This window comes from Scyliorhinus canicula, chromosome 26 (genome assembly GCF_902713615.1).
Source record: "Scyliorhinus canicula chromosome 26, sScyCan1.1, whole genome shotgun sequence".
Classification (NCBI taxonomy): domain Eukaryota; kingdom Metazoa; phylum Chordata; class Chondrichthyes; order Carcharhiniformes; family Scyliorhinidae; genus Scyliorhinus; species Scyliorhinus canicula.
In genome coordinates, this window is record NC_052171.1 from 18,749,705 (window position 1) to 18,766,317 (window position 16,613).

The 16,613-nt window shown below is 48.8% G+C and overlaps 1 protein-coding gene across 2 annotated transcripts in view; it reads left to right on the forward strand.

Annotated features, from left to right (window-relative positions):
• Nucleotides 1-2,702: 2,702 nt before the first annotated feature.
• Nucleotides 2,703-16,613, forward strand: part of LOC119957430 (NFU1 iron-sulfur cluster scaffold homolog, mitochondrial-like) — a 32,362-nt gene continuing 18,451 nt past the window's right edge. The window contains exons 1-3 of one of the 2 annotated variants that reach the window (XM_038785493.1): nt 2,703-2,848; nt 5,210-5,319; nt 12,773-12,913. In XM_038785493.1, the coding sequence (XP_038641421.1) occupies nt 5,234-5,319; nt 12,773-12,913 (227 nt within the window). In that variant the 5' untranslated portion in view covers nt 2,703-2,848; nt 5,210-5,233. The remainder of the gene's footprint in view (nt 2,849-5,209; nt 5,320-12,772; nt 12,914-16,613) is intronic. The other variant, XM_038785492.1, reaches the window with a different exon arrangement.

A 16,613-nucleotide genomic window follows, 5' to 3' on the forward strand; every position in this document is an offset into this window, starting at 1 on the left:
TTGTCCGTGATGGGCAGGCTTTGGGGAGTCTGGAGGTGAGATGCTCATTGCAAGATTCCGAGCATCTAACCTGTTCTTGTAGCCACAGTATTTATATGGCTGGTTCAGTTTCCGGTCAATGGTAATCCCCAGGATGTTGATGGTGAGGGAATTCAGTGACAGTAATACCATTGAATGTCAAGAGGCAATGGTTTGATTCTCTTTTATTGGAAATGGTCATTGCCTCGCACTTGTGTGGCACGAATATTACTTGCTACTTGTCAGCCCAAGCCTGTACATTGTCCAGGTCTTTCTGCATTTGGATGTGGAATGCTTCAGTGTCTGAGGAGTCATGAATGCTGCTGAACATTGTGCAATCATCAGCGAACATCCTCACGTCTGACCTTATGATGGAAGGGAAGTTATTGATAAAGCATCTGAAGATGGTTCTGCCTCGGACACTACACTAAGGAACTCCCGAAGAGATGTCCCGGGCCTGAGATGATTGACCACAACCATCTTACTTTGTGCCAGGTATGACTCCAACCAGTGGAGAGTTTTCCCCTGATTCCCATTGACTCCAGTTTTGCTGGGGCCCCTTGATGCCGTACACAACCAAATGTGTTGATATCAAGGGCAGCCATTCTCACCCCAACCTCTGGCATTCAGCTCTTTTGTCCATGTTTGAACCAAGGCTATAATGAGGCCAGGTGTTGAGTGACCCTGGTGTAATCCAAACTGAATGTCAGTGACCAGGTTGTTGCAAAGTAAGTGCTGCCAGATAACACTATTGAGGACCCCTTCCTTCACTTTACTGATGATTTTGAGTAGAATGATAGGGCGGTTATTGGCCAGATTGGATTTGTCCTGCTTTTTCTGTACAGGTCTTACCTGGGTCATTTTACACATTGCTGGCCAGATGCCAGTGTTGTAACTGTGCTAAAACAGCTTGGCTAAGGGTGCAGCAAGTTCTGGAGCACAAATCTTCAGTACTATTGCCGGAATATTGTCAGGGCCCATAGCCTTTGCAGTATCCAATTCTTCTGATAGCCCACAGCATCTCATGGATGTCCAGTCCTGAGTTGCAAGATCTGTAATGAATCTATCCCATTTAGCACGATGCTGGTGCCACACAACATTATGGAGGGTATCCTCAATGTTGAACTTCCATTCATGAGATGTGGGGGACATTGGCTCGGGCTGCCTTCTTGAACATCTTGAGCCCATGTGTTGCAGAAACACCCACAGTGCTGTTTGGAAGGGAGTTCCAGGAGTTTGACCCAGTGATATTGAAGGAACCGTGATATTTCCAAGTCAAGATGGTGTGTGGCTTGGAGGTTCTCATGTGTCTGCTCCCCTTGTCCTTCCTGGTGCAGAGGTCACTGGTTTGGAAGGTGCTATTGAAGGAATCTTGTTGAGATCCTGCAGCGCAGCTTGTAGATGCTACTGGTCTTTAGTAGTTCTTGTGCCAATATGAAAATATGATGTCAAAATTGATTGTTGGAAGTGATTGAGAAGTCGAACAGGATTTCATGGAGGAAAACAGTCCCTTTGGTATGCCAGTGTGGGGACAAGGATCAGGAACATGATGTTGACATCATGCTGGAGGTGGCAGAAATAGTGGAGAATGCTCCATGTCAGCTGAAAGGTGATAGCAAAGTGCAGAAATTGTGATGGATACAGTTGAGGGTGGTATCAGCTGCCGTGGAAGGGAATCCTTGCTAAAGGAAGATAGCAGTACTGCAGTGGAAAGTGGCAACAGAGGAACATGCAACTCAAATAAATGTGGTGAATAAAATAGTCTTTCCAGGGAGAGGAATGGAAGTGCCATCTTGTGAGGCTTAGCGCAGACACCGGTTGACAGCCCACAACTGGAAATGGGAGCCGCAGGTGTCAAGGCGGGGAAGAATCAGAGATGGTCCTGAGGCATAAATTTTAAATGAAGCCCAAGAATGAGATACCGTCACTGGATGAGGAGGTGAGGCAGAGGGTGGGGTGGGGGAAATGTGAGTCTAACTGGAACAACAAAGTTTCTATCTGCCCTGTGAAAAAGCCCAGTCCCGGATGATCCATTTTCTTTTCCTCCACCCCACCCGACCTCTGTACTTGCTTGAAACCTGTTTTTGTACAATATAATCACGACGACATATAAATATAATGAGAACTGGAATATAATATATAAATTCCGATTCTGGGCAGCACGGTGCCGCAGTGCTTCTCACTATCACGGCACCGAGGTCCAGATTCGATCCCGGCTCTGGGTCACTGACCGTGTGGAGTTTGAAAATTCTCCTCGTGTCTGCGTGGGTTTCACCCCCACAACACAAAGATGTGCAGGGTGGGTGGATTGGCCACACGAAATTGCCCCTTAATTGGAAAAAAAATTAATTGGGTACTCCTAATTTAAAAAAAAACAAATAAATAAATTCCAATTCTGCTGAGCTGAATCGTTGCACCGCCTCCCCTCTGTCTGCTGGTGTGTGAGATATGCAGCAGCCACGGTATGGAGCTGTTCTGCTGCAGGGAGCGTGGAGCCAGTTTCCCCTCCCCCCACCACCGGGGTCCTTCCGGCCGTGGCCACGCCCAGGGAAACCGCTCTATCTCCAGCAGCGGCCGGGCCGTCTGCCGCAAAGCCCGCGCGAGAAGAATTGTCTTTATTCTAATCGACGCAGACGTCGATTTGGAAATCAAAGGCTGCCCGGGAGGATTAAAAAAGAGAGAGAGAGAAGAAAGGAAAGGACGCCGATGGTGGGGGCAATTAGGTCGGGCGGGTGGGATAGACGGTTGTGTGGATGGTGAGGTCCTGGAGGTTGACTTGATCAAAGATGGCGGCGGTGAAGTTGGGCCTGTCCCTGATCCTGGCTTCAAGGTGAGTCTGGGCTGGTGGTCCAGGTGACCGGTGAGCCCTCCTCAAACGCTGCTGGTGGTCGGCCCCTTCTTCAACTCGTCTGAATGAGCTCAGGAAGTGTGCCCATGTTCCCCCCCCCCCCCCCCCCCCCCCCTCCTCCTCCAGGATCATTCCACAGGCCTGCTGAGCAGGGACATTGTGCCCTGGGAGACCAGGTGGTTCCAGTATTGTGATGTCCCTCAGGCGGCAGCGACATGGGTGGGCTCCGCCAGCAGCACCTCTCGGACCCCCAGTCTCCACCGCCTGAAAGGGGCGCGTGCAGCGGGTTGATGTGAACACCGCCTCCTTGCCACTCTCCGCACGCCGTCCCCCGACCTGCGGACATGTCGGCCGTTTCTTCACTGCCGCTGGGTCAAAATCCCTCCCTCGTGGCACGTGGCGGTTCAAGAAGGCGGCTCCCCCACCCCTCCGCACCACCTGCTCGGCGGCAATCCGGGATGGGCAACAAACGCCCGCCATTGCAGCTGGTGAAATTTGAATTCAATAAAAATTAAAAGCCGAACAATGACCATTGTCGATTGTGGTAAAAATCTGCTTCACTCAAGTCCTTCAGAGAAGGAAATCTGCCTTCCTTACCTGGTCTGACCCACATGTGACTCCAGAACTACAGCACCACAGCAATGTGGTTGACTCTTAACTGGCCCCCTCGCGGGCAATTAGGGATGGGCAATAAATGCCGGCACAGCCTGCGTGCCCACGTCCCATGATTGAATTTTTTTTAAATCCTGTGAACGAGCAGGTTTTTAAAAATCGTAATTATTTGTCGACAGCATTTTAGAGCAAAATTAGAGCCAGGCCAGGAGATACTGACAGAAGAACCGAAGGTCTGCCCAAAGAGGCAACTGAAGTCGGGTCATAAAAGAGGAGAGAGGTGAAGCGATTTACGGAAGAAATTCTAGCCGAGGACCTCGGCATTGCTGTTACTGGCGGGAGGGTTTAAAATTAGGGACACTCAAGAGGCCAAAATGGGAGGATGGCAGAAATTGCGGCAGGTTTGGGGCTGGAGGAGATGACAGAGATGTGGAGGAGGGGGGGAAGCCGGGGAGGGATTTTAAAATGAGGATTTTAAAGTCAAGGTATTGCTCAACCAGGAACCAATCTGGTCAGCGAGCACAAGCGTGATGAGTGAACGCGATTCGGTGCACAGATTTCATCAAAATACGGGCAAGATCCAGGTCCACAGCTCCAGGGTCCCAGGTTCGATTCCCGGCTGGGTCACTGTCTGTGTGGAGTCTGCACGTCCTCCCCGTGTGTGCGTGGGTTTCCTCCGGGTGCTCCGGTTTCCTCCCACAGTCCAAAGATGTGCGGGTTAGGTGGATTGGCCATGCTAAATTGCCCATAGTGTAAGGTTAATGGGGGGATTGTTGGGTTACGGGTATACGGGTTACGTGGGTTTAAGTAGGGTGATCATTGCTCGGCACAACATCGAGGGCCGAAGGGCCTGTTCTGTGCTGTACTGTTCTATGTTCTATAAGATGACCTCAAGCTTCCGGTGGCCAGAATGTGGGAGACTGGGTTGGGAGTGTGTTGGAGCAGTCAAGCCTGGAGGTTAAAAAAAAAGGCAAATGTGAGGGTTTCAACAGTGGAAGAGCTGCGACAGAAGCCGAGTCGATGGAATAAACTGTGTTAGTGATGTTGCGGGTGTGTGGTGGAAAGCTTATTTCTGAACTAAGCAAGTTGTGATTAGGTTGGTTCAGCCTCCGGCAGTTGCCAGGGAGGGAGGTGGAGTTGGTGCCTGCCGAGCAGGGACATTGGTCGGTTTCGAAGACATTCAGCAGCCGAGGGGCAGCGTGTGGGTGATAAATAGGGAGGGGGTCAAGGAAGATCCTTGGGAACACCAGAGGGCAACGGTCTGGAAGTGAGAGAGAGGAGCCGTTACGGGCAATTCTTTGGCTGCAATAAGAGTGGAAAGATATTGTAATTCACTGGGAGCAACAAACAGCTTGTAATTGCAGTTCAGTTTGCTTGTGTTTGTCTTGGATGGACACTCATTGCGTTTGCAGCTGAGAAGCAGGCTATTTGCTACAAGAGACCCCTGCCTATGTTTCTACTGCACGCAAACCTCCTTGTTATCGTGTTTGTTAGTGAAATGATGCGTTTCTAGGGACACATGCAGCCCGGGGGCGACAGATGGATTGACTGTTTTCTGCATTGGCAACATTTGAGTTGGAAATAAAGTTGCAATATTCACGCCTGTTCTAAAACTAGCAACTTGAATCTGATGGGCAACATGTTTCTTTTTATAGCAGAGCACCGCAATGTCTCTCCTCCCTCCTTTAACCGAGCTGAACTTCATTGCTGATTTAATTCCTCTTTTTCTAGAATACCCGCAGGCCGGTTGGTGAAATGCTTGTCCTGCACACGGAGATGGAGTGGGAACGGCCCGGGATATCAGAAGACTCTGCGACCATCACCAGCGTTCTGCGTTCCCTGTAAGCTATTCAAAATATCAACCTTCACCCCCCCAATCAGTCATGGGATGCAAGCAAGCATCTTTGGTGAGGACAGCAACTGTTGCCCACTCCTAATGGCCCTTGAGACGTGATGGCGAGCCTCCTTTCCGAACTGCAGTCCGTAGCTGTTCTGTTGCGATTTGATATGTGGGCGGGGTGAGAGGAGTCTGGAATCAAATACAGGCCGGGTTCGGATGGCATGAAGGACAAGCAGGGTAACCTGCTCACTGAAGCAGAGGGGAAAGCAGTGGGACTAAATGAGCACTTTGCTGCTGTCTTTACCAAACTAGAAGCTGGTGACAACGGCCTAGTTGGAAATGTGGGTGTTGAGTAACTGAGCAATATAGTGATAGAGAAAGAACGGGTGTTAAAAAGGCCCATTTCCTCTCTCCCCGTCCGAGAATAGTTTAATTCTGATTTCGCAGATGACCGGTGATCGTCTGTTGAGATCCCACTTCTGACACCAAATGAGAATTCGAGTTCTTTTTGCCCTCAGTCTCAGTAAAAATACCAAGTCGGATTGTAGGTAACAACTTTAATTTAATTGCACGTCCTGCAAGTTGGCTCACTCTGCCTGGGTCCTGTAGAGTCCCCAGAGTGAGTGAGTCACAGAGCAAAGAAACTTGGTCTCATATACATTGGTAAAATAAAATAAGGTTACACACACGACCAAATAAGGTAACTTGGCAATTGTCGGGTTTCTATAGGTTCCCTAACATTCCTTAACCGAGCCATAAAAGGTCATCTTGGCAATTACTGGTCCTAATAGGCTGCCCTCACATTCCCTTGTGCCTGAGGCAGCCTGTGATCACCCATCCCCCTCACCATGATGCTCCTGACTTAGCCTGACTTCCCACAATGCTTCAGTGCCATCCCCTTTTGTTCATTTCCTCAGCAGCACTCCAGGTAGAGAAGCCGCCAGGCCCGGATGGGATGCATCCTAGATTACTGAAAGAGGCGAGGAAGCAAATTGCAGAGCCAATGACAAATTTACCAGGCCCTTCTGTACACTGGATCAGTCCCGGGGGACTGGAGGATGGAAAATGTGACGCCGTTGTTTAAGAAAGGGGCAAAGGATAACCCAAGAAACTGCAGACCTCTCAGCTTGACATCAATGGAGGGAAAACCGATGGAGGCCATAATAAGGGATAAGATAAATATACACCAGATAAAAATAAGTTAATTCTAGTCAACATGGCTTTGTCAAGGGCAGGTCATGTCTGCCAAATTTATTTAGTTCTTTGGTGAGGTGACACAGGCAGTAGATGAGGGCTGTACTGTGGATGTTGTATATTTGGACTTTCAGAAAGCATTTGAGACGGTGACACGTGGTAGGTTGTTTCGCAAATTAAAAATATTTGGGATGATGGATCCTTGGCAGCATGGATTAGAAGTTGGCTAAGGGATAGGAGATAAAGGCTAGGTATCGATGGCATTTCTCAGACTGGAGACGAGTCCTTGAAAGTGGTGTTCCCCAGAGCTTTTACGACCCTTGCTTTTTCCGATTTTATATAAATAATTTAGAAGTGGGTGTTGAGGGCAAAATCTCTAAATTTGCAGATGATGATACTAAGCTGGAGAGAATAGTGAATTGTGAGGAAGATGCTGAGTGACTTCAGAGGGACATTGAGCCGATATTGTCTCCCCATGATTCTTCTGCCAAAATGCATTACCTCACATTGAAGTTCTTGTGTCAGGTGTCAGCCCATTTGGCCAACTTGTCCATGATACAAGGTGGAGGGGAGCAGAGGGACCTCTGGGTTGAAGAGCATAATTCTCTGAAGGTGGCCAGGCAAGTTGAAACAGTTGTTAAGAAGGTTTATAGCACCCTGGGTTTATGCATAGAGTATAAAAGTAAGGAAATGATGCTACACCTCTACAAATCATTGGTCAGATCACATTTGGAGTGTTGTTTTCAGTTCTGGGCACCTTATTTAAGGAAGGATGTTAAAGCCCTGGAGAGAGTGCAGAGGAGATTTACTGGAATGATACCAGGAATGGGGAATTTTAGATACAAGAATAGATTGCAGAAATTGGGCTGGTTCTCCCTGGAGCAGAGAAGATTAAGAGGCAACCTTATGAGGTGTTCAAAATACTGAACAATTTTAAGAGGATAAAGAAGGATATTCTGTTTCCACTGGTTGACAAGTCAGTGACTAGGGGTCACAATTTCAAGATGGTCAGCAGGAGAGCTCGGAGTGAGATGAGGAGAAACTCCTTTACCCCGAGAGTTGTTGAGGTTTGGAATGCGCTGCCTGGGAGAGTGGTAGAGAAGGATTCCAGAGGCGGTTTCAAAAGATGGCTGAATACATACGTGCAGGTGATAAACTTAGAGGGCTGCGGAGATAGGGCCGGGGAATGGGACAAGCTTGATCGCTGTCCCAGGAGCCGGCGCAGAGACGATGGGCCGAATGGCCTCTTTCTGTGCTGTAGAGTACTATGATTCTATTTCCTTCCCCGAAGGATGTGTGTGAACCAGATGGGTTTTTAATCACCTTCAGGCGTCTAAATGTCACCAACACTGATACCAGCGCTCTAATCCCAGATTGATTACATGAACCGAATTTTAAATCCAGTTTCTGCAGCGGGATTTGAACTCCTGTCTCCTGCATAATTCATCCAGGCCTCTGGATCACAGCAATGTAACCAAGATGCTAGCGTTCCCAACACCAGCTCAAGGTTGAGTCAAAGTTCTCTCAAACACATTTGATGACCTGAAGACAGAGGAGCAGAATTAGGCCATTCAACCCACTGAGTCTGCTCCGCCATTCAATCAGATCATGACTGGTATGAAATTCTGATCCTCAACTACACTTTCCAGCCTTATCCCCTCCCTGCCCTCCCTCAGCCTTCAACGTGCCTCAAGACCCAGCCTCCCCAGCCCTCTGCTGATTCTCTTTATTGCCAGTCAGATCAGTTCTCCGTTTGTGTAGGCACCCTCGATTCTTGCTGAAGCAGACTGTTACATTGATATGTTTCGGTTTAAAGTAATTCTCAATGACTTGATGCATCCTCCCACACATAGTTGAGCCTTGAAACCCAGGAATATTGTGACGGGTGGTGAATCGGCTATTGTAGTTAGCCTCAGTGACCTGCGGGTCGGATGAGGTGAAGGGGATGTGGACGCATAATTCAGCCACGCTTCCAGCTCCTGATTCGTTGCCACTGGCTACTGCTTCAGACATGCACAAACGTGTGGCTGCTTGCAAAGGGCTCAGTTGCGAATGTCAAATGCCTTCTGAAAATCCAAAAAGATCACGTCCACTGGTTCTCCTTTGTCTAATTTCCTGGTTCCCTCCTCAAATTCCAACAAATTTGTCAGACCTGACCTCCCTTTGACAAAGCCGTGCTGACTCAGTCCTATTTTATCATGCATTTCCAAGTACTCCACCATCTCATCTTTAATAATGAACTCGGGTAAGATCTTACCAACGACTGAAGTCAGGCTAACCGGCCTATAATTTCCCATCTTCTGCCTCCCTTCTTAAACGGCGGTGTTACATTAGCCATTTTTCAGGCCTCTGGGATCCCCCCTGACTCCAGTGATTCCTGAAAGATCAGCACCAATGCCTCCACAATCTCCTCGGTGATCTCTTTCAGAACGCTGGGGTGTCCATCCAGTCCAGGTGATTTATCCACCTTCAGACCTTTCAGCTTCCCCAGAACCATCTTCTTAGTGATGGTCATTACACTCACCTCTGCCCCCTGACTCTCTCGAAGTTCTGCTACGTTTTGTTGTATCAATCATGTTGTACCTCACAGTTGTATTCATTCAGAGAGTCTAAGCTTGTCACATCTTTAGGAACTGATTCATTGAATACCAAATTCAAGTGCACAGAAGGTGTGCACACATCTGGGCTTGAACTTCACAAGTGGCAAGTTACATTCATGCCACACAAGTGACCATCTCCTACAAGAGAGAATCTAACCATCGCGCCTTGACATTCAGTGGCATTACCATCACTGAATCCTCCGTTATCACCATCCTGGGTTGACCATTGAACAGAAACGGAACTGGACTAGCCACATAAATACTGTGGCTACAAGAACAGGTCAGATGCTCAGAATCCTATGATGAATAACTCGCCTCCTGACTCTCCAAAGCCTGTCCACAATCTACAAAGCACAAGTCAGGAGTGTGATGGAATACTCTCCACTTGCCTGGATGAGTGACGCTCCAACAACACTCAAGAAGCTCGACCCCATCCAGGACAAAGCAACCTGCTTGACTGGCACCCCATCTACCACCTTAAACATCCACCCTCTCCACCACCGACGCACAGTGGCAGCCGTATGTACTATCTACAAGATGCACTGCACAAACTCACCAAGTCTCCTTTGTTCGCATCTTCCAAACCCATAACTGCTACAACCTAAAAGGACAAGGGCAGCAGATACCTGGGAACCCCACCCCCTGCAAGTTGCCCTCCCAAGTCACTCACCATCCTGACTTGGAAATACATCGTCCGTTCCTTCACTGTCTCTGGGTCAAAATCCCGGAACTCCCTCCCTAACAGCACAGTGGATGTACCTACACCACAGGGACTGCAGTGGGTTCAGGAAGGCAGCTCACCACCACCTTCTCAAGGGGCAATCGGGGATGGACAACGAATGTTGACCTAACCAGCGACACCCACGTCCCGCGAATGAATAAAAAAAAGATGTTCCTGGGTGCAAAATGCAGCAAAATTGACAGTTATCCAGATGAACAAAAGCATGGTCAGATTGGGAGATTTTGGGGCCGTCTTCGAGGGGAGAGAGAGAGGGAAAGGGAGAGGTTTGGAGAGGACATTCCAGAAGTGAGAGAGGGAAAGGGAGAGGGAGAGGTTTGGCGGGGACATTCCAGAAGTGAGAGAGGGAGAGGGAGAGGTTTGGAGAGGACATTCCAGAAGTGAAGTCCAGGCAACTGAAGGCGATAGATTAGGGGTTGGAGAGATTGCCGAGATGCGGGGGGCTGCTGAATGGAATAGGAGACCAGAGGTATGATTTGGAAACTATTTGGACGGGGTGCTGGAACGAGGGATTTAGAAGGTGACAGACGCAAGGCTCTGTCGAAGGGGTCACTGGGCGGAGGAGCCTCCAGATAGTTTGCACACTGGCATGACATATCATCCCGGAGTGTTAATTATACCTGGCAGCCCCATGGACGCTGCGACCTGATTGGGTTGAAGCAGCTTAATTACTATGCCCAGTTGGTGCGGTGCTGAATCATCCCTCTGATCGTGAGTCTGAAATAAATTTCAGTTCTGCAGTCATCAGCCGCTGCATTGCTCTCCAGCTGCTGCCCGGCGTTGCCAGTCACCATTCCTTTCAACGGTCACGAATGTGTGGGACAAGGGAGGTTAATTCCCATCATTTGGAGCTGCGGGGGAACCCGGTGGCTGTATCCTCTTTCTCGAGGGGTAACCTGTGTTTAATCTCTCTCAGTTCCTTCTCTGACCGTAATTGGTTGCAGGTAACGTTCTTCGTTGCCTTTCCTAACTCGGGCTGTGCTGCATCAGCTGTTAGAAAATCGAGGTCAGAGTAAATTAGAACGAGGGAGTAGATGCGTTGACCGAGTAAATTTCATCAATGGAGTTTATACCTGCCGTGCAATCTGCCAGTGAGACATGGTATTCGGGTTTGTCTAAAAAATACACGTATTCCAAGAATTGTTGAACAGAATATTCTCAAGACGGCTGATTGAGAGACGCTGTTTTAACCTTGGGTTTGTATCATAGCCTTGGACTGATTCACTGAGTCAGTGAAAGGAAGAATTCATTACTTAATCATTTCTAATTCTTGCTTCAGTTTGTTACATTTAGAAACAGACCAATATCCCTTCAAACAATCTGTGCAACAACAGACCGACCTTGGTTCTGCTGTGAAGTGACGGACATAAAAAGAAATTCCAGGCATCTTGCATCTCCTCCTCCATATCTTTTCATACCACCATACCATAGAATCCCTGCAACACAGAAGAGGCCATTCGGCCCGTCGAGTCTGCACCGACCCTCTGAAAACACCCTACTTAGACCCACTCCCCCCCCCCCCCCCCCCCCGCCCTATCCTCATAACCCCAGCTAACCTGCACATCTTTGGACTGTGGGAGGAAACCGGAGCACCCGGAGGAAACCAACGCAGACACGGGGAGAACGTGCAGACTCCGCATAGATAGTCACCTGAGGCCGGGATTGAGCCCGGGTTCCCGGCACGGTAAAGCAGCAGTGCTAACCATTGTGCCACCGTGCCATCCACACACCTGAAAGGAGACCAGTGCTTGACCCCCTACTCCTGCAGTGTCAAACCTGGCAGCCCCCAAACCCCATTCAGCTCTTGCTCACCCACAGGAAGAATTGGTTTTCCCTGAGTATTGTTGCTGTGAGTGTTTATCAGGCTTGACGTGATGTTCATGTGGGAGAAGTGCTGCCCCTGGTCCACTGGTTGTCGATAGGCCACCTTCCCCTGCGTTTGTCTTCTCCTGCCCAAGTCTACTTGTTCTTTCTCCAGCCCTGAAAAGTACAGCACACACTCTTTTGGCCAACTGGCCCGAGGTTATGCATTGTAACCATCGATTCCAGCCACCACTGACAGACGTTTACACCTAGACACCTGGAGAAAGGTATGTTGATGGGCATATTACCCAGCCCGTGCATTCAAGAACACGAGTGAATTCCTTCATCTAAACATATACGGAACTGCTGTGAAGTGACGACAATTGGGAATAAAGTTTGGACGATTCCCAAGGCACCGACGTGATGAACAGGTGGAAATGAGAAAGTAGGTGTCCTATTTGTCCCAAGCATATGCCGATTTCCTCATTCTTGGCAGGCACTTCCTTCATTGTCTTGTCAGGTGTCCTGTGCTGCTGTTCTGTCACCGGCCACCAGGTGGGGCGTCAGAGTAGTTCAGGAGGCTGCCTCGTGGTGCTTTACAAATAATGATAACAATCTCAACTATTGTCACAAGTAGCCTTACATGAACACTGCAATGAAGTTACTGTGAAAAGCCCCGAGTTTGGGGGGAGGTGGGCTCTCATGGGACTGTGTGCGCGCGTGGGGCACTCCCACCCCTGGGCCAGAAGCTCTCCGTTCAAGTCCCACCCAGGATGTGATGGCCAAACGGATTTATTATTGGCCCACTCAATGTGCCTAACAGGAGACTTTCCTGGTCAGCTGTAGAATGCACAGTGATGGGCCAATCCAATATCCCTGGTTGCCAACACCCTCTCCAGGGCAGGGTACCTGAAGAAGGAGAAAGAATCCCAAATTTTGTGGAAAACACACTCAATCCAGGATTGCACTGGACCTAAACAGAGCACCTCGGGCAGAAGTGCTTCTTGTCAATCCGGCCCCATGTCTTGCCGCCCTCGAGGGCGAGACAGTGCCATCATTCCGAGAGGGTAAGTCAACCCCGGTGTTAACCCGTTGTCTTGTTGCCTTGTGTTTTTCAGCCAGAAGTATGTTTATCCAGACCCAGGACACCCCAAACCCAAACAGCTTGAAGTTCATCCCCGGCTGCCCAGTGTTGGAATCGGGAACAATGGATTTCGCTGCACCTCGGAGTGCCTTCTGTTCACCTTTGGCCCGGTACAGTATGTCACCATTCCCGTTGGTTCCGGTTTGGGAGGGAATGGAAGCCAATTGCAGGGTAATCTGTCAATCTCCGAATTGAATATCCTGCTGGGGCCTGGGCATTGCTGGATTAGAAAATTCCACGGAACCCGGTCAGGAGAGTGTCAAATCCAGGGCCATCGTCGTACGATAAAGACACTTGCCATACAGGTCGGAGATGAGAAGAGTCACTCAGAGGGTGAATTTCCACCCCAGAGGGCTGTGGGAGCTCAGATGTTGCTTGTGTTCAAGGCTGCCATTGAGAGATTTGTGGACAATTTGGAAATTGAGGAACAGGGATAGAGCAATCGGCTGAAGTTAGAAGATCAGCCATGATCTATTGAACATGGAGAAGAGGCTCGAGATGTTTGATTTACTCCACCTCCTGTTTCTCAAACTCTTAAAGACTCCACTGGCAGGGCAGCACGGTGGCCTAGTGGTTAGCACAGCTGCCTCACGGCGCTGAGGTCCCAGGTTCGATCCCGGCTCTGGGTCACTGTCCGTGTGGAGTTTGCACATTCTCCCCGTGTCTGCATGGGTTTCGCCCCCACAACCCAAAAATGTGCAGAGTAGGTGGATTGGCCACGCTAAATTGCCCCTTAATTAGAAAAAATAATTGGGTAATCTAAAATTTTTTAAAAAAACTCCACTGGCGTCACTAAGATTCAACGTGAAATTATTTGAAGGTAGAAGGTCAGCCATGACCACCTTCAATTACAGGACTGGTTCAAACAGGACGGGTTACACCTGAGGGCACCGGAGGGGGGGGGGGGGGGGGGGGGGGGGGGGGGGGGGCAGTATTTGCTGGAGTGGCTAAAACTAAAAAGGCAGGAGGATGGGAACCAATGCAGAGAGTCCGAGGAGGGGGAATCGAGGACAAAAACAAAAGACAGAAAGGGGAATAAGTGATAGGCAGAGAAACCAAGGGTCAGATTCAAACAGAGCCAGCGTGAATAAGTTTGCGAGCAGGACAGGTAATGTTAAAAAGACGAGCCTAAAGATTTTGTGCCTTAACACGTGGAGCATTCCCAATCAAGCAGTTGAACTAATCGCACAAATAGATGTAAACGGGTATGATATAATTGGGATTACGGAGACATGGCTGCAGAGTGACCACGGAAGGGAACATCTGGAGAATTCCGTATTTAGGAAGGACAGACAATAAAGAAAAGGTTGTGAGGTTGCAGTGCTGGTTAAGGAGGAAATTAATGCAATAGTGAAGAAGGATATTCGCTCTGACAATGTGGAATCTGTATGGGTAAAGCTGAGAGAGACCATGGGGCAAAAAATGTAAGTGGACAACATAGACCCCGATGTAGTGGTAATGTTGGGAATGGTATTAAAAAGGCAATTGGAGACGCATGCGATGAAGGAAATTAGAAGATCAGCCATGGAAGGAAATCCAGCAGAAGGACATCTGTCATTATGGGTGATGCTCTTCGGCATATGGATCGAGCAAATCAAATTAGTCACGGTACCATGAAGAAGGAATTTCTGGAGGGTATCGGACATGGTTTTCTGGACCAATACGTCGAGGAACCTATGAGAGAATAGGCCATCCTAGGCTGGATATTGTGTAATGAGAAGGAAATCATTGACAATCTAATTGTTCACGACCCCTTGGGGATGAGCGACGATAATATAATAGAATTTTGCATCCAAGGTGGAGAGTGACGTAGTTGATTCCGAGACTAGTGTCCTGAATCTTGATAAAGAAAACTACGATGAGGTGTGAGTCGGCTATGATTAATTGGGAATGTTATTTAAAGGGATGACTGTGGACAGGCAATTTGAACATTCAAGGAGTGCATGGACGAAACTGCAACAATTGCTTATTCCTGCCTGGCAAAAAGTGGAACGGGAAAGGTGGCCAATCCATGGCTTACAAGGTTAAATCAGAAATAGTATTTGATCCGAGGAAAAAGCATACAAATTTGCCAAGAAAAAGAACAGACGTGAGGATTGGGAGCTGGTTAGAATTCGGCAAAGCAGGACCAAGGTATTTATTTAAGCAGAGTGCGAGAGTGAGCTTGCGGGAATCGTAAAGATTGTCTGTAAAGGTTTTGACAAGTACGCGAAGTGATAAGGGATTGGTGAAGCGAAAAGTAGGTTCCTTCCAGTCAGAAACTGCGGAATTTGTTCTCGGGGACAAAGGAATGGCTGAGCAACTGAATACATACTTTGGTTCTGTCTTCACAAACGAGGACACAAGCAAGAGAGCAGAAATATTGGAGAACGCAGGGTTTAGTGAGAGGCAGGAACTGAAGGAGATCAGTAATCGTAGGGAAATGGTGTTGGGGGAATTGATGGGTTTGGAGGCTGATAAATCCTCCATGCTGATAATCTACATCCCAGGGTAATTCAGGAAGTGACTAGAAACAGTGGATGCGTTGGTGGTCATCTTCCAGGATTCCATGGACTCTGGAACAATTTCTACAGCTTGGAGGGTAGTTAATATAACTCCACCATTTAAAAAAGGAGATAAAGAGGGGAAATGGATAAACCTGATGCGATTGTGGGGAAAATACTAGAATCCAAGACTTTATAGGAGAGCACTTTGAAAACAGTGTCAGGATCGGACAGAGTCCGCATGGATTTAGGAAGGTGAAATCACGCTTGACAAATCTGCTGGAATTCTTCGAGGATGTAACGAAGAGAGTTGAGAACGGGGTGCCAGTGGATGTAGTTTATTTGGACTTTCAAAAGGCTTTTGACAAAGTCCCACGTCAGATAATAGCGTGTGAAATTAAAACGCATGGGATTAGGGGAAATGTATTGAGATGGATAGAAATCTGGTCGGCAGACAGGAAATGAAGAGTAGCAATTAAAGGGTCTGTTTCCAAATGGCAGGCAGTGACTAGTGGGGTATCACAGCGATCAGCTATTGAGTTGGATGATCAGCCGTGATCACGATGAATGGAGGCGCAGGCTCGAAGGGCCGAATGGCCTCCTCCTGTTTTCCATAAGAGCCTCATTTGAAGGCGAGGGAATCTTGCTGCAAGCAAATCTTCTGGTGGCCCACAGCTTGGAGGAAGCCTGCCGTCAGGCTGCAGTTGTTTTGAGATGGATTGTGTCACAGAGTCGAGGGTTCCAGAGATATTACTTGATCTGCCTGATGGATGCAGGGGTGAGAATGAGCCAGTTGTGGTTGCTTTTCTCGCTCCAAGCTGCTCCGTAACCGCCAAAGTGACCGTCACACTCTTTCAGCTCGCGGGTGTGGTGATGTGCGAGGTTCTATTTACCGCGACGTCGAAGGTAGCAACGGCAACTTGCATTGAAATGTCGCGGCAGTAAAAATACCGACAAAAACCCTCCCCGAGCTGAAGAGGGAAACTGAGATGGGCTCAAACATTAGAACTGAAAGGAACATGGCTGCTTCCGCTCCGTGCCTGCTTGCAACCAAACAGAGACCCAGAGCAGAGGGAAGAGGTGGGTTTCAGGAGCGCCTGACAGGAGGTGAGGATGGTGGAGAGATTCAGGGGGTGACTGCGAGCTTGGGCCGGAGGAGTTTGGCAACACAGCCAGCGAGAGTACGGATGAGGAGGTCGGGAGAGGGAGGAGGGGGGGATGGATGAGAATTGGTGGAAGGCGAGGGGCCTTCGACAGCTCCGGGGACGGGACACCACAGCAGCCGCCACCCTCCAATGGGCTGAAGCAACGCCGCCATTTAACTTTTAACGG